At 38.4% G+C, this 24,750-nt stretch overlaps 1 protein-coding gene across 2 annotated transcripts in view; it reads left to right on the top strand.

The window, feature by feature from the left end:
• The window catches only part of CDK14 (cyclin dependent kinase 14), a 319,176-nt gene that overhangs the window by 148,408 nt on the left and 146,018 nt on the right, over nucleotides 1–24,750 (top strand). For both annotated transcript variants that reach the window (XM_050890973.1, XM_050890975.1), the window contains one exon: nucleotides 12,321–12,444. In XM_050890973.1, the coding sequence (XP_050746930.1) occupies nucleotides 12,321–12,444 (124 nt within the window). The remainder of the gene's footprint in view (nucleotides 1–12,320; nucleotides 12,445–24,750) is intronic.

The raw sequence follows: 24,750 nt of genomic DNA, 5'->3' as shown, positions 1-24,750 counted from the left end.
AATGTACTGCTTTTTATATGAGCATATAAAATCTTCCCTAATCTTTTTGCTCACTTATTTTGATGAAGCATTTTCATAGCTGATTTCACTTTTAAAAAAAAAAATTTCCTTCTAAGGTAGATGCTAAGAATCATCATGCAGAAAAGGGAGTTTATTAGCAGGATTTAATGGAAAGATAGATTGGTAGAGACTTGATCCAGTTACTTTCTGGGAAGTCAGCCAAACGATTTTAGCATCAAATGGAAGCCAATCAGACATGCAGAATGTGTCGTGTGTGTGTAGATCACCCAGATGTATTTGTTACACTTGTCTTGCACTTTGACATCAGTCCCATTGTTGTTCTACTTTGGAAGTGTTTAAATCTTCATTTGTCATACTGAGAGCTTTATTCCAGTGTTTAGTTTCTTAAATTGAGAAGTTCATGGAAAAAAATAAATCTCTCTTTCCTGGAAAACTAAGAAGGCCTATTTTGTTTAAGAAAAGAAAATATTTTAAAACAAGGAAAGAATTTTTTTTTTCCTTAGCTGATCATTGTTGTACATCAACTAGTTTTATAATGTAGATTGATTAATTTTCTGTGTTCTTTCACTGAAAAGCGGCATCTACAACATATGAAGTTAGACGAGAATGGCTACCATCTAAAAAAAAAAATCAGAAAAATTCTTCCTTACTGCATATTTTTGGACAAACTGGAAAAAAAAAATTCTTTTTGAAAATACATGATGTCCATGCTGCAAGATAGCATCCTTGTAATGTATGACTGTCACTCAGACATTTTGCTAGCACGGACAGGGAAAGCCCATGGGTCTCCTCCCAGTGCCAGCCTCACCGTACTTCTGTGAGTGTGGCACTTCGAAATGGCTGAAGGTGGGTGAGGTGTGACCTGCTTTTTGACCACTAAAATTTCTGAGCTTTCTTCACTGCTCAGTTTCCTAAGCAGAGTTTCATGTGCTGAATGTGCTTGTTAAAACAATGGTTTTGTGTTTCATTTCCCTGTGTGGATACTTATACATTCAGCTCTCTGAGGTTTGGGATAAGCTAAGAGTGGCTTTGAAAGTTCTTCGTGCTGCTTCAGGTTTGTAAGACCTACTCCAAGGCTGCAGTGCTGTAAAGCTCAAGATCTAATATGCAATAGTCATTGTAGCTGTAATTGTTCCCCGCTGAGAAGACATCATAATTCACATAACTGTACTTTTTCTTGATCGTATCAGGGCCCAGTGAGCTTGTCTTTGAGGAGGATAGGCATATGCTGATAATTGGGCTTGCTAATGCGTCAGTCCTCTAAATCCTGAGATACCTGTCTTTTAAAACAGGAGCTGCAGAGGGAACTGCAGCAGCAGCATTTCCCTTTCAGATTTTGCTGCATGTATTCCTGTGGCTATCTTTACCATCTAACAACAGCGTTCAGCAACACTTCTGAAGCTTATGGACACATTAGAAATATTTCTTTGAGTAGCCAATTGTAGAGTCCTAATGTACTGCTAGTTCAAGCTTTTTTTAAAGTCCAGATGGATTATTAATAAAAAGGAAACGGGAAAAAAAGAGAAAAAAACATTGGGAAGTTGGAGCAGATGAAACTACCCTTCTACCATGAGCAATCCCATTGGACAATTAAGCTTCTTTTTTTTCTGTTAAATAATATTAATGAAAATTGAGTATATGTATTTAGTAGACTCTCTTGCCAGGCCAGCAGCAAAGGCTAGCCTTAATTCATGCAGTAATTATTAAAACCTAGCATGATGAATTGAGCTCCTACCATTTTAAAACTGAATCAGCCTGCCTGGGATTTTCAGTGAAATACCTGCTGTCAAAGCTATGAGTGAAAAATACCTGCTTAGCCCAATAGAGTGATTTCTTCAGCTGGGGGGACAGGAATTGCAGAGACAAGGGAACCCAGTCATATATGCTAACAACTCCCAGACCTTCACCAGCGTGCAAAACTAAAAGCTTGCGCTCCTCTCTCCTTACAGAGGAGATAAGATGGTTACTACATAGTATCTTAATGCTTTGTTGCACAGTACTCAGTTTATTAGCTTACGTAATTGTGGTTCTGAGACTTTGTCACCTATTTTGGTTTTAGCTTCTGGACAGAGTTGTCTGTCTGGAGCTACAGCTGATTTTTAAGGGTTGAGCTGAGCCATGTTAATTAGTCTTCTCTCCCTGCCAGCCCCTTCTTGCTAGAGGTCCTTCAGGAATTTCACTTTTAGTCAGACTTTTAGACAGTGTTTGTTCCGAATCACTGGTTACATGATCCATAAATCCATTACAGAAAAAAATCCAGTTGAGCAATTATATTCCAGTAGCAATAAATTAGTCTTGGCTCTCTGGGGCTAACCTGTGGGATTAAGCCATTGATGCTCTCCCAGTATGACAAAAGGCCCCCTGCCTTTTAATTTTGTTCTTGAGGAAAGTATTGCCTACTGATGGATATTCCTTTCTGGCTTGTTGCCAGTTATTATAAATACAAAACCACATAATCACACATCTTTCTTTTTCCAAAGAATATTATACAGTAGTTCCTGTAAAACAGTGTTTTATAGGAATGCAGAAGCAAAGCCATTATGTACTTATGTTTTGGTTTCTATAGGACATCTTCAGCCTAATTATATTTCTGAATTTTCTCCGTATGTACAAGCTGAAGACAATGCTTGTTCCCTCAGGCTTACTTTTAGATGAAGAATCATAAATAGAATAAAATCCAAATTACTTTGATGGACACACATATTGCTGTCCCCTTGGGTGTTGTGTTTGACATTGCCTTTCTTTGTGATTCCAAATAGGCTATTTGCTGTCACTTAAATATTTTAAACAAAGAGTAAGCAGAATATTATAAGTATGTGGAATTATAAAGAAGAATGTCTCAATTGGCAGTTGTAGGAGTCTTGGGACAGTAGGTTTACGCAAACAAAAAATATTGCTTCCTAAAGTATTAGGTTTAGCATTTTTAGTGGTACGTATATATTCACATATAATGATTTCAGAATTTTGTAATTCATGTGCGGAGGCGCAAGTCTTACAAATAACATCAGGTTTTAAACCCTTCAAAGAATTTGTGTGTGAGGCTGAGGTGTTGTTTTTAAAATACCTATCCCTGAGAATGTTAAACCAAGTATCCTGGGGACATAAAGGTGGTTAGGTACCTGCAACATCTTTATCAGCTAGAAGGGAAATTGGCAGAAAGCAGTTGTTTCCATCCATAGATTCTCCAGACTCTGTTGGCTCCAAATACACAATTGTATACGTCTTTGGTAACTAACAAGCCTGCATATCTACCATTTATTTATAACAGTATATTAATATATAGTGTATGGTATTATAGTTAGAGATGAGGAGAGAAAGTGTAATTGGTTAATAAGTCCCTGTTTAGTAGGCACAGCCTCATCTTCTCTTCTCTTCTCTGCTTTTGAAGGCGCCTTTCTCAGTTTTTCCAAAACTGAAGGCAAGCAATAAATCTTAAATACATGGCCCCACATATAATTATGTTTCTGTTGGAAGCTACTGCTGCAGCCTTGTACATGGTTGGAGCTAAGAGTTGATTTATAGGTGTATACCGTGTGGTGCTTGCCAAGCTGCAAAATGTGCTGTGGCAAACTGACACACAAGACTTGCTCCTGACTCCCCCTATGTTGTTCCTCCTGGCCTGGGCTGCTGAAATCTATACTCCTGGCTTTCATTCCTACAGCTGTTGCTGCCTTTGGAGATAGTGCATACTTCTTGGACTCTCAGTTGAAACATCTGGATTGCTTCCTACAGCAGGAACTCTAATGGGTCACAGCAGCTAACTGACCCTTCCATTGTTGTTTTGTTTTGGTTTTTTTTTGTTTGTTTGTTTTTTTTTTTAATGATGATCTTCATTCTGATTTGTGTTCCTTTCTGTCTGGTACAGGGCCATCTCCACCAGCATTTTGACTTATCTTCTTGGTTCTCCTGAGCCTTTGTTTGCAGCTGTCCATAAATGGTTCTTGTTTTGTAAATTCATAATTTTTTAAGTATCTTTTTTGTGCATTTCAGCATCTCCTGTGAAAATGTAACTGTTCTTAACTTCTTTTAACCTTCGAAATATCATCTTTATTTTAACTGCATCTTTTACTCCCATAATATTACATTTCCTGTAATGCAAGTAAATTTATCTTTACGTTTTGATGCATTTATTTTATGGTTGAGTCCGTTTTCTGTAACTCCTATTACTGGTGGAACAAGTGGAACACAGGCTTGCATCTGTCATACCTGCATTGCTTGTTTGCATTCCTGCCTTAAAAATAAATCTATTAATGAAAGATGATTTGCTTTTTGATTAGTGATGCTGCATTGAAATAGCTGTAGTCTTTTGGGAAAAGGATCCTCATTTTTTTCCTCTCTACCTCCTTTCCTCTACTTGCAGTGTTAGAGGTAATACCAATTTGTGTGAGCATTTAACGTCAAAAAACCATCTTTGACAAAATAAAGACACTTGCCTGTGACCCACTGTTCCTCAATCTGTGCAACACCAGCCTGAATGACAACGGGGTTGTCAACCAGGCAAAAACTGTCTTTGTCTCTTAATCACTCTTGAAATCTTTTACTTCAGGCAACTTGGAAGGCTCCTATTGTCTACTGTGACCAGAGGGAGAAGGAACTTCCAGTTTGTTCTTATTCCATCTAATATTGCTGCTCTGATTTGTTCTTCTCCCTGGGCACCTTTTCTCTTCCCAGGGCCAAAAAGTGATAAGAAATAGGCAGACCCTCTTGTTGAACTTTGCATGCAGGGAACAGGAATATTCAGCCTTCTCCCAGGAGCCTTCAAGACTTCAGCTCTTACCCATCTCAATTCTGAGCCTTCCGCGCTCCTAGGAAGCAGGGCACAGCAGTCTTCTCTGCATAATTGATGGATATTTTTGAAGCAAAATCTCAACCAACTAAGCCCTACCCCCACCACAACCTTTAAAAATGTGTTTTATCACTGTAATACTGAGTCAGAGAAAATAGTTGACTGTCAAGGTCACATGTAAGGTATGTGGCAAAGTGTGGAGTGGAATTTGGATATTACATTTCCTAGGATATTACATTTACAGAGATCCCAATGATCTCTGTAAAAAATATGCTTAAGTTGCAGCAAAAAACCTGTAACTAGTTTCAGTTTAAACCTTCTACAAAAATAATTTAAAAGAAATGTAATTAATAGAAATAATTGAAACATAATGGGATGATGCAACATTCTTCTGTGCTAAATGCTCAAGAAGAGAGCAGTCAACTTCATAGCACTCTAAGTTAAAAAAAAAAAATTAACAAAAATCCCAAATCAGATATGATAAAAATATTGGATTTATTAAACCAAGGTTTTAATACTGGCCTCCTAAACAAGATGAAGTGCACGTGGAATTGAAAATGTTGAAATACAGTGAATGTTACCTGATGTTATCAGAAATCTCCGACACTTAATCACTTGCGGTATTCCTTTATTCCTCTCCATACTGCAGTACTGTGAACATTGTCCTTAACTAATGGTTGCAGTTTTTAAAGTTAAGTCTGTTTTTTGTCAGATGAATAATTTTGGCATTTAATGACTAATGTGAACATTAATAATCTGAGTCAAAGCCATAGGGTAGTTGTCATCTGATGTCTTTTGTAAACATAAATATTTATCATGGAACTGATTACAGCTTTAGAATAATCTGAAGCACAAAGGGTAGGGAAGCATTCAGAACATGGAAGGATTAGGCAACTCCTGTATCCCATCCACGTGAGGCTTACTGCACTTGAAGTGCAGCTGCTTGAACTTTGGCAGTAGCAGAGCATTGCATACTGGCTCTTGCTAAGCAGTAGCTCCATTCATTATTAGTAAGATATAAAACCATGTGCTTGTTAGTAAAGCATAGTATCTGAAAAGTATGATAAAAATGCTTTGGTTTTTAGGTTACAGTTGTATTATTGATGTAGGCCTCCCTGCTATGCGTCTGTTTTCGTGTGATTGTATAAACATCTGTGGGGTGGACAAGAGGTTTGCGTTCCCCTTTTTTGTGGGAGACGTGCGTTGAATCACTTGGCCAGTCCTGCATCCATATGTGACAAATGTGTGATTACGTGATGTAGGGGAGGCTGCCTGTGTGTAACTAGGGGTGTCTGACCAAAAGGTTGACTGCCATAGACTTAGGTACACAGGAACTGGGCAATTAAGCCATGATAATACATCCAGCTATGATGAATTTTCATGACTTGTTTCACCTATCATATTGACTCACTGGAGTTTGGAGAAAACACTCTTTAAGGTGAATGCCTACTATGGTGGTCCTTTTAATTTTATCAGTCATTACTGGAAGCAAATCTAACTAATTTCATGCTGTTGAAATCTCTCTCCTACTCGCTGAAATTAGTGATGCTGCTGATGTAGAGTTGAATTAAAAATATATTTCAACAGATACGCTAAGTAGGAAGCGATGCTGTTTGATGTGGTTGAGAAGTTGCTATTTTTCATTCCCCATTCAGTGAACAAGCAGGTGTACAGCAGACAGAATAATGTTACGCCAAATTAAGGTCGTCTTTTACACACGGCATTGAGAATTGATTATTTAAATTAGACTTTTTTAGTTATCAGACATTAAATATGGCATCAGTGTTTCACTCTATGTCAGTCTTGTCACTTAAAGTAATGATTTGATAATATGCACAACTGTGAACAGCAAACGCAGAATCTTTATCAGCATGTTAAAATTCACGCTAGAAGAATGTTACTTTCATATCTAGTGTGTGCATGTGTAATTTATTGTCTGTATGATCCGCATGGTTCACATATGGCAAAAACCATGAAAATATTGTAGGGATGAAGAAAACACTTTTTCCAGTGTCTTTAAAATTGGTGAGGCACCAATCACCACCCTGACCTAGTTCATCATGGAAGTGAATTGGTGAAAGGCAGAAAAGGAAATTTAATTGAATTGAATTTATTTTTAATTTTGCCATTCAGGAGAAAAAATCTGAAAGATTCTTCCACTTATTGAACATTAGCAGACTACTATAACTGATCATAAGGGAGTGTCTTTATACTCAGTTAATTAAGCACACCTTCCTCATTGCAAATGACTGTAGTAGTACCCAGAGGGGACAAAAAATGATTAAAAGAACATCAAAGAGAATAGAAGTTAGCAAATTAACACTGTCCAATCTCTTCCCTTTGCAGTTCTGCTGCAAATAAGTGGAAAAATCTGTATCTTTTTTCAAAGTAATGCTACTATGCGCATTCCCAGTGGCTGTATTGCATGCATTTCTGTGTGACGTTGTCTTTGGTAAGACTCTTGTGTAAGGAATGCAGGAGCAAGTTAGAAGCCTTTATAAATGCGTTTTGGAGTGAATTATTTTAAAATTCTTTTGGAGAGAACTCAGTTGGTTCCAGGGAGGTCGGATAGGAGAACCTTTTATTGAGATAAAGCTTATTATGATCATGAAAATCACGCTGATTCAAATGGCTAACAATTTTTTATTCAGATAGGATCCTTTATTCCTAGGGATGCAAATTCATCTCAGGTCAACACTTTGTTCCTGGAATTTCTTTTTCTGACAATTTAAGCAAGAGAGTCTACAAAGCTTTGACCTAAAAAGTTCAGTATTTCCCCAGGACATTGTTAGAAGTGAAAAGTTGGATTTTATCTCATGGGTATTATCCTGGTTGGGAGGAGGGAAAAGAATAGCAAACCAACAGTGATAAAAAAGATTGTGCTTGATGAGCTTTTGACATGCTAGCGGAAGTCACAGGGAGACATTTCTCATTGCTTCTGTGATAATAATATTACCAGGTAGTTTTTTCTTATGCTAATGGTTTAAAACAAGTAGATCTAAAACTCCCAAACAATCTAGTAAACCCAGATGTAACTGAGCATTGTGTTCGGTTGTGTTTATTTCCAAGGCTGTGAGATAGTACTCTGGGGATTTATTACCTCCTTTTGCCTTTGTGAATAGCCAATAATTTACAGAAGCCTGTAGTATTCTCTGGATGATAGGGAGAAGTACACCGGTTGCAAGCATGAGATGAGGTGTCCTGGGTTGGGTTTCTTTTACTGGTATTTTTAGATTTGATGGCCTATTAAGACTGAATATGATATCGATTGATGCTGAATATACACAAGGGAATTCAGATGATTACGTGATACCCAGCTGGTGTGCTTTGATACACACAGCAAGTAGGAGCATTTGTGTTATCAGTGATGAGTGATAATAAAGCTTGTGCAGTATTGTGCATTACTTTTTGAAAGTAACTATGCTAATACAGCAATATGAGCTTGCTAAAGGACCGGCACATTAAGCCAGTCTTGCTTTCAGCTTTCTTCTGAACTGATGTGTCCTTTATTCCCTCAATACAACATGTGGTAAGGGAGCTCAAATGCAGGAAATCATTCAGAAATCCCTCTGTGCCATCAGGGAAAGACTTAAAAAAGCCCCCCACAGGCCTCATTAGTCTGTCCTCTTGGGCAGCATCCTTCTTGTCACTGGGGTCCTTGATGCCTCAGCTGACACTGTGTGGAAATGGTATATTTTCTGGTGAATCTCTCTGGGCATGTTGTGAATTTCTTTCTGCTTTTCACTTACTCCAGTATCCTTTGCCAGAAACTCTCTATAATCTGTGGGAATGGAGAGCAACTATGTGGAGTCATCTGAGCACTTCTACACAGATCACCTGTACATGAGCATCCCCCTTTATCATTAGACTCATCAGAGCTTTCTGAACCTAAGTCAGAAAGTGTTAACTCCCATCAGTCCCACCCGTTAGATGTGTTTTGGATGGCCTGTGTCAGTGTTTAGTTTATAAGCTCATTTGGATGAGAAGAGCTCAAGATCCTATGTGAAATTCAGAGGCCAACAAGGTAGTAAAGTGTTCTGCTGCACATGAGCCATCTTGCAGCTGTTAGATGTGTGCATGTAATGGTCTAGGTTGTGCACTCACGCAGGCTCATGAAAAACACCATGAAAGCAGGGCTGTTCATCCAGGCAGCTGGCAAGTCTCTCAGAAAATGTAATTGGTTTGAACAGGCATTTGGTCAAATGTTGCATGTAGCTCAAGTGGCTATGTAGGCCTTATACTTGAAAGACTATGTAGGTGCTAACCTTTTTGTGGAGTTGAGGGCTTTCTCTTGTAAGTTTTAAGAACTGCTAATATTCTTTTAATATCACAGTCCATAAACCCCAAATTAGCTTTGACCTGCATGCATTTTTCTCACTGACAATAAAAATTCTTCATTAAAACATGTTGCTTATTAAAGTGAGAGCTGCATAACTGTTAGGGCGGAAAAAGGTATTTTCTTCATGGCTATAATAAATAAGCAAGTCCTGAAGCACAAGTATTAGATTTTTTTTTTTGGTCTGAATGTAAAGTGTTGAGCCTCCTAGTATTAAGCCTTGCCGAAAACCTGACTTTTAGAGACAAATCCCATTCCTGTTTTCTGTCTCTTCCAACTCTCATCACAATGACCCTTGTCATTTTGAGTCTAATTTTATCGCCAAAACCTCTGTTCTTACTAATAAGCTACAAACTGTACACAAGTGATGTCCTAGTTTGTTTATTACAGGTTATTTGACACTTATACAGCCTTGTGTATGACCATGCAAATATTAAAATTACTAACATAAAAGCTTAAGAACCACGAATCTGTATCACTTCTACCCTCACAAACAACCCATTGAAATGCATATGGAATTTGCCGTTGACTCCTTTTAGAGTTGTCCTCTGGTCTGCAGGGCTGCCATCCCGTGGCCTTGGGGAAATGGCAGTTCAGTTGCTTGTTCAAAATCCCCTGCAGAAGCCCCAGGCTGAGGTTTCATAGTGATCAGAATTGAGCAAGGTGGAGGAAGGAGCAAGTAAGATCAAAGTACAACCATGATATGCTGATTTCAGATCGGGTATATGGGTGAGAGGCGATGATACCTCATCTAGCATTCATTTCTGTCCTTGTGAAGGTAATGCAGATAGTCTTGAAGGGGAACGGGTTTCTTGGAGAGGGTTTTCCTCAAAGACAGGGAAGGGAACTTGACTGTGAGAAGGCAGAAGTGTTTCCTGAGGCATCAGAAACGGTTCTTTCCAATTTGTCTTTTCTTTTTGTGGAGTGGGGAACTGTTGGGAATGGAGAGCCTCTTTTACTGTTCTCTCTTCCCAAGCAATCCCAAAGGGCCTGTGGTTTGCAGAATGCTCTACTGCCGGGCGTTAGGCTCATGTTTTCACTTAAATCTTTTCACATTTAATATTACCAAATGAAAACAAAGGTGAAGAGGAAAAGAGAAAGCAACAAAACAGTGGCTGAGTTTACCCTGTAACAAAATCAGAGATATTTTTTTTTCCCCTTCTCTTTCATGATCTTCCTCCAAGGAGGAAGCAATTGATACAGTGTATGTGAGTGAATTAATTTACTTCTGTGGAAGTACTTGATAAGTACAGCATGTCTACAAGTTTGGAATAAAACTACGTTCCAAAGCTGTCCTCAAGAGTAGACGTTTATTCTGTTTAGCTGTGAAATTCTTGGGTTTTTTTTCTTAGAACGTCGTGTCAAATCACTTGACTCTCTGCATTAAAGCCAAATGAAAGCCCACATTAATAAATATTTTTTGAGTTATAAAGATTATAGTGCTGTAAGGTAACATAATAATCGAAATTTCTTTGCATATTTAAAAATGTTTGAAGTTAAATATTAATTTAGCCTAGCAAATTGGATATTTTTGCTATCTTTTTATTTTAAAAAAATTATTTTGAAGTCATTTAATAGAATTTAATTTATATTTCAAGGCTGTAATGAAAGCCGTTTCTGCTTCCTGCCCTTATTAAAATAGTTTTTGTGTACCATGAGTTCCATTTTAACCACAATTCAAAAAGGAATGTGCATGTTACTTATGACTTTCCTGCTATTCTTTCTTTTGTTTCTGTATTTTGCTCTTAGGTTTCCTCAGCACATTGTTAGACCCAGCCCTGGCAAGAAGGTGATTGATATGGCTCTTTGTGCCCTGGCTAAATAGCTAAACATACAGCGTATTGTGTCTGCACTCGGGGAAAAAATGAAATGCAATTAAATTCATTTCAACTTCAGTAACATGACATTTCTGTTTCTTTCATGTCAGCCTTTATTCTCTTCTATAATCAGATTTTGTAACCCTTTTTATAATGTCTCCTCACTTCAGCAGTCACTAAATAGGATGCTTGTGTTGCAAGTTAATTAGAAATTCTCATGTGCCCACGCTGACTTTTCCCCAAATCTTTAGTGTGGTTTCCACATCTTCCAAGAGAGCACATTTCACCGGCTGCTGAGCTGTGAGGCACGAGGTCCATATCGACTCCTGAATCCTCCATGTTTGGCTTTTCAAAGGCTTGTTGTGTTCCCATTTGGAAACTGTAGTATTTCTTAAAACATTTCAGGCAATAGGAAGGGTCTGTATATTAGTAGAGATTTTTCAAAACTGCAAAGAAAACTCCTGGGAAACGATCGTTCCCCCTTTGTATTGACAAAATCCATGAGGGTAACGCTTAGCCTTTCACAGCAGGTGCCAATAAGAATGCAGGAGAATGATGGGAGAGGAGATGAAAAGGGGATGACAAAAGATCTCCATCATCCAGCTCTTTGTTCATAATTGTAAATTACAAAAATACACAATATCAATGCTTAGCTCTAGGGAAAGCATTTGTAGATTCCAGTGAAGGGTTAAAAGAAACACGGAGGATGAGTTAGATTCCTATCTAAATTTACCTTAAAGACTATTATAAGTAGGTTTCAAAAGTCTTCTTTAGGTTCAGTGAGAATTATTATTTCCTAATGAAAAATATATAAGCAACTCCCATTAAAAAAAACTTTGAAGGAGAAAACCTATCATACTTGCAGATTTCCTTGGGTGCACAGGCATTATTGTTATACTATGAATTTCTTCTTTGTTTTAGCTCCAGTGTCCCATCCCCCAGCCTTATCTCCCCATCCCTATCCACCCTGTACTGTTGTTTCCTATAATTAGTGAAGATACACATCTGTCTTCGGGCTACCACCTAATCTCTAAGGCCATATGGGTAAATGGGATATAATTATAATTTGGTAGAAATTGAGCCTTCTGCACATGGTTGTATTGCTCTTGTTCTTTTTAAAGCAGGCAAATTGAATCTATGATATAGTAGGGCTTGGAGGCTGGGGTTAGTCCTTGCAAAGTACATATTTTTTAGATGGAAATTTCATTGTGTTAAGTTTGGGTGGGAATTACGCCAGTTTGGGAGGAAATCTGACACGATGTTACCACAATATGCAAGCACCCTGCATATTGTGAAGAAATCACCTGTGGTTATATGCAAAATATTAACAGAGGTCATTTTTTGTCCCCCTCTTTTTCAGTTATTTTTATTTCAGTTGCTGCGAGGACTGTCTTACATCCACCAGCGTTACATTTTGCACAGGGACCTGAAACCACAGAATCTTCTGATCAGTGACACGGGGGAGTTAAAGCTGGCAGACTTTGGTAGGCAAGCAGTTAATTACAAGTCTCTTATAATGTTGTAGGAATGTCAGACAGATGGTTCCATTGATTTCTCTTCCCCCCACCCTATTCCTTAGACACACCTTCTTCATTGTAGATAATTGCACATTTTTCTCCTGAGCGAAGAAATTGATTACGGTCAACAAAATGCTTGATTAAAAGGGAGCAAGTGAAAAACAAATATATACTTCAGTTCTCACAAGGAAGATAATGCTGAAAGTATTTCAATTTTATTTACCATGAGACCTCTGAATTAGAATTCAAAACCTTTAAAAAGAAAAGAAAAAAAAAATAGAGAGAGACCTGAGGAAATACAGACTATATGAAGAGCACAATCACTTTATGGAAGCAGCTCTAGGGTTGTGGAGATCTGGATTAACTTTCATTAAATGGTCATTGAAAGAGACTGAAGGACACAAGAATAAATATTCCTTCTAAAGAATAAAGGACGCTAGGATCACCTGGACTGGTTTCAGTATCCATTAGTCCCTTATGGGGAAGCCTTATGTGGAGTATAAAGTCAGGGGAAATTGTCCACTGAAATGTTAGCCTTTTTGCCTTTTTTTTAATTTTAATTTTTTAAAGCCACTTTCTAGTGGCTACAGTGGGGCAAGTACTCTTTCCTCTGAAAACCATTGTGAATGCAGATGTGGAAAATGGCAATATTTTTCTTTAGTGGTTTTTACAAAATGTTGTAGGAATTTCTTTCTTTCCTGTAGGTCAACTTCTCAGCTACTGATTCCAGCAGAACTTCTGAAGTAAGCTGAAAATGTGACCTATTGGCTTTTTTAAAATGCCTTTTATTTTTATGACTGCTATCCACATTGGACTTCACATTTCATGCAGCAGCAGTAATGAGGGAGCCTTATGTGCTAATTGGCAATTTCACTGTTAATGTAGTCATGTTTTTTTGTCTTTTAATTAGCATTACTGCAATTAACAGCTCAGTGTGTATTTGCTATACTGGAGAAGGGGACAGGACTTGAGGTGGACACAGTCCACAAGAACTTGATTGGCCTTTGGATTGTAAGGCAATTAGAGAAATAGTATCTGGTTTAACACACCATTTTCTGTTGCTGTTTTTTCAAAACTTGGAAGATGCCAGAAGTGTTTTAAAGGTATGCTTAAAAAAAGCATTCCTGCATGTTGCATTTTACTATGAGATTTCATCTCTTAGGTACATGAAACAGGTGAATCATTAAGTGTTTTTGTAGTGAAATATGAGTTAGTCCTCTGTTGAAGGTGCTGTGCTGTTTGAGATGACTAGTTTTGTTGTATCATTTATATGTATAAAACACTATGAACTTATCTGACTTCCAAGTATCCTCATATTATGAGTCCTTCAAGACATTGTGATGATGGTGCTCTAGCTTTGGTGGATACTGAAAACTCTGTAGATGATCTTACAAACTTTTTCGTATGTAAAATGTTTCACATGGTGTGGGGGTTTGGGGGGGGGGGAGGTGTTGCTGAAGCTCTATGGCTTTTGTGGCTGGGGAGAGGGAGGCTGCAAACTTTTCAGCTGTGTTTTTAGGAAAACAAAAAAAACCACCTTTCACCAGCACTGTTAAATGACTTGCTGGAGGTGTGAACCCATCAATGAAATGTCCAGCTCAGATGAAGGTTGACCTCTCTCTGGTTGTATTGCCTGATGTCATAGAGCAGAGGAAAGGGTGGGACATTTGTTTTTGCCCTGCTGTAGTAGGAAATGTAACTATCACTCCTGACGAAATTATTGCCTCATTGCAGCACTAGGCTAATATCCCAGTGATGGCAGGATTTTCCCAGCTTTGTGTTGGCAGGAATTTAAGGTTGACCGTTGTGTCTTATTTTGAGAGAGAGACTAGAGATGTGTAAGTACAACCAAAAAGAAATACCCAGTAGTAGATGTATAAATGTGTAATATTGTGGAGAGGATTTTTTTTCTCTTGTAAGTTTGTCCTGACCTAACAGAAACAACTGCGTAATCTACTCTTATACACTGAGAGAAGATTATATATCTCCCTTTTTTTTTTTTTTTTTTTTAAAGCTAGGTTTTCTTTCATGGCTCATGACCTCGTAAAATTGAAAACCAGATGGGTTAAATTTCTCTTCTGAGAACCAGATGAAAAATTAGAAGTGATGAGGTTAAAGTCTGAAGGGTCATGACCTCTTTCACTGGAGGCATGAGAAATGAGAGCACACCCATGTGCTCTCTATGTGCACCCCTGTGCATATTTACTTATTTAAACACTGTATTATTATAGGCCATCTTAAGACTCTTCTTATACAAGAGGTAAAATGCAGTCCTGTTTCTCTTCATGTTTTTCTCCCATGAATGACTAATTCGCAATAATGCGCTTGGAAAGGAAGTCGGTTTAGATTGTATATTTGATTAATTACATGAGGAGCAGTATGGAAATTAGAGAGATGGGTGTTTTGCTTTCAAATGCACTCAAGGCAGGAGAGAACCTAGTTCTCTGTCAGAGATAGGATTGACTTTGCTAGCACAATAAATATAAAATCCTAGAGCAAAGGCCTTTTAGTCTCTAAGGACAAGACCTTCAGATTTTAGTTTCATAAGTTTACAAAAAATCAACAGCATGGCCGAAGTTTTTCATCTGGCATCGGGCTTATTTAATTTCCTCAGTGTAGGATATCAAATACTTACAAGCAGGCTGTAGTGGATCATAGTTCTTGAATAAACAAGGTAAAAGAAAGGCTATTCATGCCTGCCAGTGCATTGCACTGCGGCTGAAGTGGAATCTTTGAATAACTGTAGGCATGTGTTTTTCTACAGCAGGGCTCCCAGACATAGATACTCCACTGTGTGGGAGTGTCTTTGTTCAGATGAACGGTGGTTTGCTTTTCTGTTCATTGTGTTATAGCTGCTAGGAAAATGAACATTTATGAGAAGACTCAGCAGTCAAATGAAAAGGGAGAATAGAACATAGAGGCTTTATCAAATTAAAAATGGATGAGCTATAAAAAATGGCTTTCTTGAGAAGATATAATAGGGGAGACTACATCTTGAATAATTGTTGCTATGAAAAATAGTCCTTGAACTCCATTCCTGCATTCGTTTTTCAATCTAATTAAAATTCCAGAGGAAATTAAAGTGTATTAGGAATTCTCCTTATGAAATGAAGTGCAAGAATTATTTTTGATCCTGTGGCATGAATTTGGCTGTCTGTCTATGGGTTTGTTTATTTTCCCCCGCAGATATGTCTGTCTTGTGTAGAAATAAAGTATTATAAACCTTTAATGAGTAACACCATAAGCAATTACAAACTTAAATGAATAAAGCCTTGTGTGTGATGCTAGTTACCACACAGACTGGGCTGCATAGCTGTTCCTTAGCCTTTGGTTAGTAGTTTCTTCACTTTAACTTTTCTCTGCACTTTATACAGATGCATTTGTTTGGCCTTTGGATGTGTATTGACTTTAAAAAAGAAAATCTTTGAGCCTTTGTTCAGAAAAGTCATTAAGCAGTTTTAAAAGCAAGGTATGTTTCTAGAATAAATGCGTTTATCTTAACTATAAACAGTGTCAAATGACTGTACAGCAGTGGATAGGAGCATGAACTCAAAGATCAAACACTAAGAATATCTTTTTTCCAAGAGTTAGTTGCGATCAGGTGATTAATAAGCTAAGCAAAATAGTTATCTAAGCAAATATGTGATTCGTATTCATATTGAACATATTATAACCAGTGCCATATGTCATTTCAGTGTTCCCTTATTTTCAAAATGTCACTTTGAACCTCTAAGAAATACGTACCAAAGACTATAGGAGCAAATATAAGTGAAACCACCAGAGGAGCAGACAAGCTCTGCCAGGCATATTATCTTTGACTCTGCATGAGGGTGCTTCTGAGTGGCTACAGGCAGAAGGGTCTGAGGTGTTGGAAGGGTTTAGATGGTAGCAACAGAAGCTATGTGAGGAGATTAAGGCATCTGGGAGGAAAATGTGTTGAGGTGAAGGAGGAGATTGGCAACAACAGGGTGTTGAGGAGGCAAAGGTAAGATCCTGGAATAGCGTGAGGGAGAAAAGCAGTAAGTGGTTGTGGAAAATGTAGGCCCAGTGCTAAGTGGGGCAGCTGATTTAGTCACAGCAGACTCTGATAAGGCTGAGGTGCTCCATTACTTCCTTGTCTTGGTCTTCATGAATAAGATCTCGTAGGCCTTTGTTCTAAGAGAGATGCAGTTCAGGGAGGAAAGGGATGAATGGAAGAGAATTGAGTCCAGGGTCTTCTGAGAAGTCTTGACCCATGCAAGTTCATGGGTCCAGGCAGGAGGCCTCCTGAGGGTACTGGGAAAGCTAACTGATGTCAGTGTCGGGCTGCTCTCTATCATCTTTGAAAGACTGTGTAGATTGAGGGAGGTCCCCAATAACTGGAGAAAGGTTAATGTTGTACCCATTTTCAATAAGGGCAAGAAGGAAGGTCTGGGGTGCTGCAGGTTGGTCAACCACTATCCCTGGGAAAATGATGGAGCGAGTCTGCTTGGAAGTAATTTCTGTACATGTGAAGAAAATGTTTGCCAGTTTTAATCAAGGTAAATCATGTTTGATCCCTGGGATTGCCTTCTGTAATGAAATGACTAGCTCTGCAGTCTCCCAGTACCTAAGAGAGGGTTACCAAGAGGATGGTGGTGCATAGCAGGAAGGTGCTCTTTACTGAGGTACACAGTGGGAGAATGAGGGATAATGGTCATAAGTTGAAACAGAATTGGGTATAAGGATGGAAATGTTCACTATGAGAGTACTTCAGTGTTGGAGCAGCCCAGAGACGTGGTGAAATCTCCATTTGCTTCACTGACTGGACAAAGCCTTGAGCAATCTGGCAGGTTGGACTTGGCGAATTCTCCTTGTTGTGTGGTTCTGTGACTCAGTATATACCATGCTCTTTTTGTTCTGTTTTGTTTTTTAGTGACTGGATATTGGCATGTAGCTATTGTGTATGCTGATATAAATCAAGATTGGCTAATCAGTTATATTTGCATCCAGATTATCATACTTAATTAATTCTGGCACAAAGTCCCTAAACAGCTGATAACAATCGGGTAGGAGGTGGGTCCCACCTTCTGTGTGGGACTTTCCAGCAGGATTTATGCTTTTTGTGCCTTGTTTCTTATTCTGTGTCCCAAAACATCCAGTAATAGCCTAATATTCTGACTCTTCCAGGGACAATGTGGACCTTTAATCTGATCATAGTATGGTTACTCTTACATATCGTTTAGTTAGAACAATTTTGCACTTTCTGGGTTTAAAAATATGTAATTATACTTGTTATTAGAAATTTTCGATAAAACATTTACATAGCTTTTGAGGGTAGGCACAGTGACATCACCTTTCAATGCATCGAGAAAATCCTCAGGGGACGGGTATAGAGAGCAAAACATTTAAACTTGACTAGCGTGTGAGGCAGTGGTAGCGCTTCTGAGGCTGTGAGAGAAACTGGCCAAATTACTAGTAGGGCCCTTGTCCTGCTTTATCTGTGAGCTGATCAACCTGCTGCTGGGGATTGTATTTCAGGGGACTGCTTGTTTGTGAAACTTCCCTGCAGCCGCCTTTCCCATTTGTCTTTTCTGCTATGCCTGCAGTAGATGTGAACTGCACAAAGTGGGTGGATGAGAAGTTTGAAGACCTGTTTGGTCTCTATTTTGGATTGTGCAGTTATTGTAACTGCAAGGACCTTCTGTGTAGTCACATCTTTTAATTGGGATGCCATTCTTTTTAGTATGTACACTGACTTTTTCTCTATACCATGGCTCCAAGACACAGTGTATGACTATGCAGGCACCTGAGAGTCAGAAGTGCAAAATACAATTTCAAAGTATGAAACAGCAGGTCTAGAAGGTATTGTTAGTTTTACTATAATTTGCAAGGATAGGAAAACTTGCTGATTGATATTTTTTTTTTTTAAAGACTTGAATAGAAATTTCCCCTTCCCCCGTTCCCTGCCCCAATTTTTGTTAGTTTTAGTCCTTTAAAAAAAATCTTCAAACTGCAGTAACACCACAACGAATTCTAGTGTTGCAAGGTGAGTGAGGAAGAGCATCAGGGACTTAGTGCTTTAATGCTTTATTGCTTGTTCCTGCAGTCAGAGAGTTGCTCTTTCTCATCTGTGGGAGTGGGCTTTGGAGAGAAAAACAGCACAAGGATCTTCATGGAAATGTCTTTGCTTTACTCTCCCAAATAACACTGACCCTGAAGCTTTTCCCGTCGGCTTTTTGTTGTCTTTGGGGATCTCCTTGGATGAGTAAGGAGCTGCAGGAGGTCTGCATTATGGTGGAAGTCCTGCCTTAAGCTTTCGGAGATTTGTTAATATAAAGCCCTGTGATGCAGTGAAAGAAGGAATCAAGTAAGTGTTGATTGAACCATGCATCCTTCTAGATATATAAGATGATTAATAATAGATAGCAGGAGCAGAGAGTCTTGAGGTTTGTAATAAAGAGAATTATACTCAATAGAGTTGCAGTTTAAAACTGCAGTTGAGTATTAAAGAGGATGTTTCCATGAATTTCCATATAGATTTTTCTGTGGGGAGCATGTTGGGGATATGTCACGAGGGACAAGACTATTGCTGTATAGTTTACTGTTAAAATGATTAAAGCTATGTTGACAACTTGAAAAAAAAATTAGTTCTTTTTTCACAGTAAGAATCCCATAAGGAATTTCTTTATAATGTACCATATAAGATTCATATGAAAGGAAAAGATTGCTTGCATGGATAACTGCTATGTTTCTCTGTGTGAATGCTCCACAGAGTAGCAATTCTTGAAGATGCTGGTATAAGGAGTTGTCACGGTGCCTGAAGAGCTGGTATTTTATATTGTCAGTGATGCTTGATGACATTGTTTGCAAAACTCCTCCGAGGGTGTCTCGAGTTATATAGACTGGCTCCCTCTGATCTTCCTGGCTTCAAGCGAGCTTGAGGAACGGTGGGCTGTGGCACTGCAGCCGCCTGGCATTCGGGATGAGCTGTAGGAGTGGTCTGCGTCTCTTCTGAGGCAGCTGACCCACAGCAGGCTCCTGCTGCCTCAACGGCAGGCCTTGTCGGGGCTGTAGAAACGGTGGAAGCTGTCTGGATTTTTGTTATCAGAGGCTGCTGCTGATAAAGGGAACCAGCTTACCCCAAGCGCAGGTCCACAGACCCCTCTAATACCCTGTCTCAATTGAACAGAGAAAGAAAGAGGCATTTCTTTCCTATATTCCTGTGGGAAGTTGCTGTTACCCCAGTGCAGCCTGTTCCCTTCTGATAACAGCTTTTGAAATCTGAAGAATTTGTTCTTGTACCCCCTAGGAAGGTCAGTGGGTTTCTTTGGGTTCTATTGAGGGTTTCTTTGAGGGCTCTATTTGTATTAAATATCAAGAAATGAAGATGACTTCAGTGGCAACGTTGTGAGTAAGTTGGAAAAAAAGGAAGTGGGAACTTGGAAAGTGAAACCTGAACTGCTCAAAGTTGAGTTAGCTTGCAGGTCTTTATAAAAGACAGTTATTTCTGTAATTAACTGTAAATACAGCGTTTTCTGTTGGGAGCAGAAGCTGATAATGCTGTTCACAGTGGCAGCTGGGCTGGAGGTCTGGAGCAGCAGAGCACACTGTGTGCATTTGTCCTGGCATAACCTCGAACACACACTACTAAGTCAGTGAAAAAAGCTCTTGCCATCCCTGTTACTTTCTAGATCGAGGGAAAGGGAGGCCAAAGCTGAGGAGCGGAGCTGATGGGTAGCTAGGGGACCTTCAAATCTTTTCTCTTGGAGGAAGGATGAAAGTTGTAGGCTGCGAATGCTGTGGGTACTGTGGACCCGGAGACCCATGGCAGGCTGCTTTGTTAGTTATTTGCTTTCCCAGAATGACAGCCTTTCCCTCCACCCCCAGATGTTCCTTCTCAGTTTCTAACAGTATAACTGGCTGCTGTCAGGGAGTAGCCAAAGCTGCCTCCTTCCCTTCCCCTCCCAGGAGCAAGGGCTTCACATGCTGTGCTCGTGACCTTCTCTCATCTTGCCCAGAAGAGATCTGTGGTGGAGAGGGAGAGGAGATGTGTAGGTGGCAGGAAATCTCAAGTGACAGCAGTGCAAAGGGGTAGATTTGATTTCTGGCATTTGGGCTGAAGAATTCCTCTGTGCATTGTTTTAGAGGTGAAGATGTAGGATACTGTGTGGTCTAGTGCTGTTGCAGATGCTTCTTGCTTCTCATATGTATTTGGTTTGTCGTTCCCATTGTAGACCTCAGTCTAATTTGCTTCATAGATCTGATGGTTTTATTGAGGTATCAGGTAAATCTAAATAAAAAATTGCCATCATGAGAGTAGATGCAGGAAAAATACCTAATGGACAGAAATTGGGTTTGATAGCCTATGGGGAAAGAATAGATTTGACACAGGTTTACTATCTGGAGACAGCACTTCGCAAAAACTGTGACATTCAGTTTTGTTCAACTAAGACTTTAACTTCTGTCTACTAATAGTAAATACAAAGTAGAGCCACACACTGAATTTTTGGCCGTATCAGTCTTCACTAATGGCTTTTTAACAGTTGAAATTAAAATTCTTTAAATATGCCAGCCTTTTCAGCTATTACTAAAGTAGATGCTGTAACTTAAGCGCTTCCCACTGAGAAGCACTGTGTAAGATTATTGACTGATAAGGAAATTTTTTTAATTTTTTTTTTTTTTTTTTTTTTTTTAAACCATTAAGGAACTGGAGATTGGTGTGACTCACTAGATGGGTCCCCTGCTAAACACATCTCAGATTACTTGGGGTTCAATCCAGTTTCCCATTGTTACAAGTTAGAGTTGTATTGAGCCTTTAAATAGGAAGAAAGCATCTTAATTATCCATTAAGGACAATAAAGGAAGTTGGTTATGACACCATTAAAACAACTGTGATGAAAAATCTGTTACAGTGGTTTGTACTTAAGAACAACATGGGATTTAGATGTCATCTGTACTGTAGCTAGCTCAATGCTGACTGTGATCTTGCATTACTACCATAATCATGATTTTTTTCATTGTCTTGTATTCCCCACCTAAGTGTCAACCAGGCTGTTATGTGATAATTGCACAAAAACCATGGAGAACTGTGATCTGCTGTCTGTACAAGAGAGATCCATCCATCCAAATGAATCTGTAAATGTATTTAAAATCTGGGCAGTAATGACAAGGGGTTTTTCAATTGGAAAAAAGCCTTATTCAGTCACGTGACCATGTTCTCCTATCAGTTTTATATAAGAACATTTTCTCTTCCTACACATCTTGCTTCTTTTATAGCCTTAGCCTTTTGACTACTGTGGCTACAAGCCCCTGTATTTAAAATATTGAACTTTCTTTAAAACTTTATTGTTCTGAAACTTCTTTGCTTGTTTCTGATACGGCAGTTACAGGGGAAAATGACAACTATGGTCATGGTAAAGTTTTCGAATATAGCCATCCTGGCTGATCCCATAGTACTCTCCATCTTTGCTTTTTTGGTCTGATTATGGTTTTGTTTAATGTTTCCTTATATAAGAGAACATACTGTATTATATAGTGAGAAAATTATGCCAAATTTTAAAATAATTTTAATTTCATTAATGTGTTAATAGTTATGCAGATTTATTTTACACAGGAAATAATCAGCTATGTGGAAATTAAAGGATAACTGGAAAACGGTGTGGATTAAAGAAGAAAGAATTCATCATAAGTCAGAACAAAAATACTGATATGCAAAGAAAAAAGATTAACGTGAACAGAGACTGGCAGTTCATTAAGAGAAATGTGTCATTTAACACAATATGAAATAATTCCATAATTGAGATAGCATTTTAAAGAGGTGATGGCTCCGTAATTTATAACATAGTTTGTTTTGACCCAGACAGTTTAAAACCTTACCTTACTGCAATACAGTCACTTTTTATCTAGGTAATTTTGAATAATTTATGCAGGGTTTTTTCACTCCATCTGAAGGACACAGTGCTGGATATATTAATATATTTATAGATGCACAATTGGTACTGATGTAAATGAAAATCATGCTTGCAGGTCTACCTGCATTAAGATGAGAATTTCCCCTGCAGCAATTGGCCTTCATGATAGCCAGAAGAGGTCAGGCAGTGCTTGTCTTAGTAATACTTAACACTTCTCCAGTGATTTACATTTCCAAAGAGCTGTACAGATGTTAACTCCACATAGCCACCCTTATATATGCTGCAAATAATCAAACCGTAAGACTGAGAGGTCAAGCAAAATGTTGAAAGACACAAAGGTACCAATATTAAAAGTGGGAGATCAGGAATCAGCGGCTTTTTGTCTGGGTGATGTGGGAACATTAACAATCGCTTTGCATGGGGAGGAAATGCTGGTGCATGACTTCCGTGTTACATGGTAGGGAGAATGGCTGGTTAGACCTTCACCTTGGTAAAGGTGCCCAAGCTCTCCTCCAAGGTCAGTTCAGCTTTTCCCACCTTTGGCTTTTATGGCTTATAATATGTCAGATATTATAGCAATGTTTTTCTGTGGTCATTGGAAATAAGGGAGAAGACGACTTTCAGATGTCATCTCTTTTATTCCCACCTACAGCCATGAACATACTCATATCCTTCTTATTGTAGCAATTTTTAAGTCACTTGGACATCAAATTTTTCAGTTATATTTGCTCTTGTGGCTATATCTGCTTTTAAGGATATTTCATTGCAATGGTCTTTAAGTTAGATATTAACTGCAGTGGGTTGATTTGATTGTAAAAGCAGATACCGAGTACGAGGCACTAGAAGGGAAAAACTTTTTATGTCAATACTATCATCACTGATGTTAAGTTATGGACTCTTCAAGCGGGCTGGAAATTTGATTCAGCTTTGAACTGTCTGCAGACCTTAGGAAAAAACTAAATAAATTTAAAAAAAAAGGAATAAGAAAAAAAGGCAGTGGCTCACTGAAATGTACTTTATAAACACAAATGCCTAATGTTAGCTTCTTGAAACTTCGGCAATTCTTTACCCATTCTATCTTATAGTGCTCAGGATTACCACCAGCTTTGCTACACAGGTTGCAGGATGTGATGCTAAATGAGATGTGCTCACCTGTACCTACAATTTGCTCATACATGCAAACTTGAAATAGTAAATGGTTTAAATAAAACATGAAATGTTTCAAAGGTACTAATAATAGGACAGTAGTATTTTGTCTGTGGTCAAAATACTATCAGGGATCCTTTGCTTGCAATCTACAAGTAGTTTTTCTCAAGCATTGCATAAAGAAGTACATCCATGGTCCTTAATTTAAATGAAAGAATAGATAGAAGAACGGCTTGGTTTCAGTACTAACAAATTTCCGCTTGTTTTATTTGGTTACGATACCAGGTTCTGCAATTCTACTGACTTAGTAGGCTTACATCTGTACATAATGGACTAGATTTGGTCATATAGCTCCAATTTTGCTGTCCTGGCACTGGCATTTCAGTGTTTCAGTATCACTGTAGAGAAAGATGCCGCATGAGGAACATTTGCTTTTTAACTACATATTTCCAGAATCATACTGTTAAGGCACAGCCTTAATGCTCTTCTAATGTAACTTTTTTAAAAATGAAATTGTCTGTTTTCATTTCTTCTTTTTCTGTGACAAAATTGTATTAAGAACTGATTAGTGGCTCTGCAGGATACAGATGCCTGATTACTGATGCAAAGTCAAATAATCATTTAGACCTAAGCATATTGGAATGTCTCTCACATAAAACTTTTCTTCTAAGATTTGTGATTCAGCTAATTTAAGATGACATATACATTAAATGAGTTTTGAGGAGCGATTCAATTGAACAGGTGAATCTGAGACTCCGGAGATTCCTGTCGTAAGATGTTGCTTTATAATATTGCTTTACAGAGGCAACAGTACTTAGACAGGTTTTCTTAATGGTTTCACACTTGAAAGCAAAGTGAAAATAATTTTAAAATCTGGTGAAATCTTTGAGTCTCCTTTAGTTATTTTGTTCTTTGATGTATTTCAAAAAGCTTTGACATAACTGAGAAATTTTTTTTATTTTTGTTAGTTTTGCACCAATGCCTGTACCATACTGTACTGATGTTTTCAGATCATTTTTCTCTGACTTAAGCCAGAGCAGGCAGATGTGTTTTTAGATGCTGTGGGTGTTATCCAGTATGTGAACGTAGGTACTAATGTAATAGCACATGCAAAACGTACTGGAGTTCTTCAGCAAAACAGCCAAGACAGTGTTTTACCTGCTAAGGAAATACGTAAACTGCAGAGTATAACATTGTAGCAATGACAAAAATCAACTGAGTAGTTGTCTTATCTATAAATAGTCTGGCTGAGGTA

The sequence above is a fragment of the Gymnogyps californianus genome, chromosome 2 (genome assembly GCF_018139145.2).
Source record: "Gymnogyps californianus isolate 813 chromosome 2, ASM1813914v2, whole genome shotgun sequence".
In the NCBI taxonomy this organism is placed as follows: Eukaryota; Metazoa; Chordata; class Aves; order Accipitriformes; family Cathartidae; genus Gymnogyps; species Gymnogyps californianus.
Note: the sequence above shows the minus strand (reverse complement) of the source record. Positions and strands in the feature narration are given on the sequence as shown.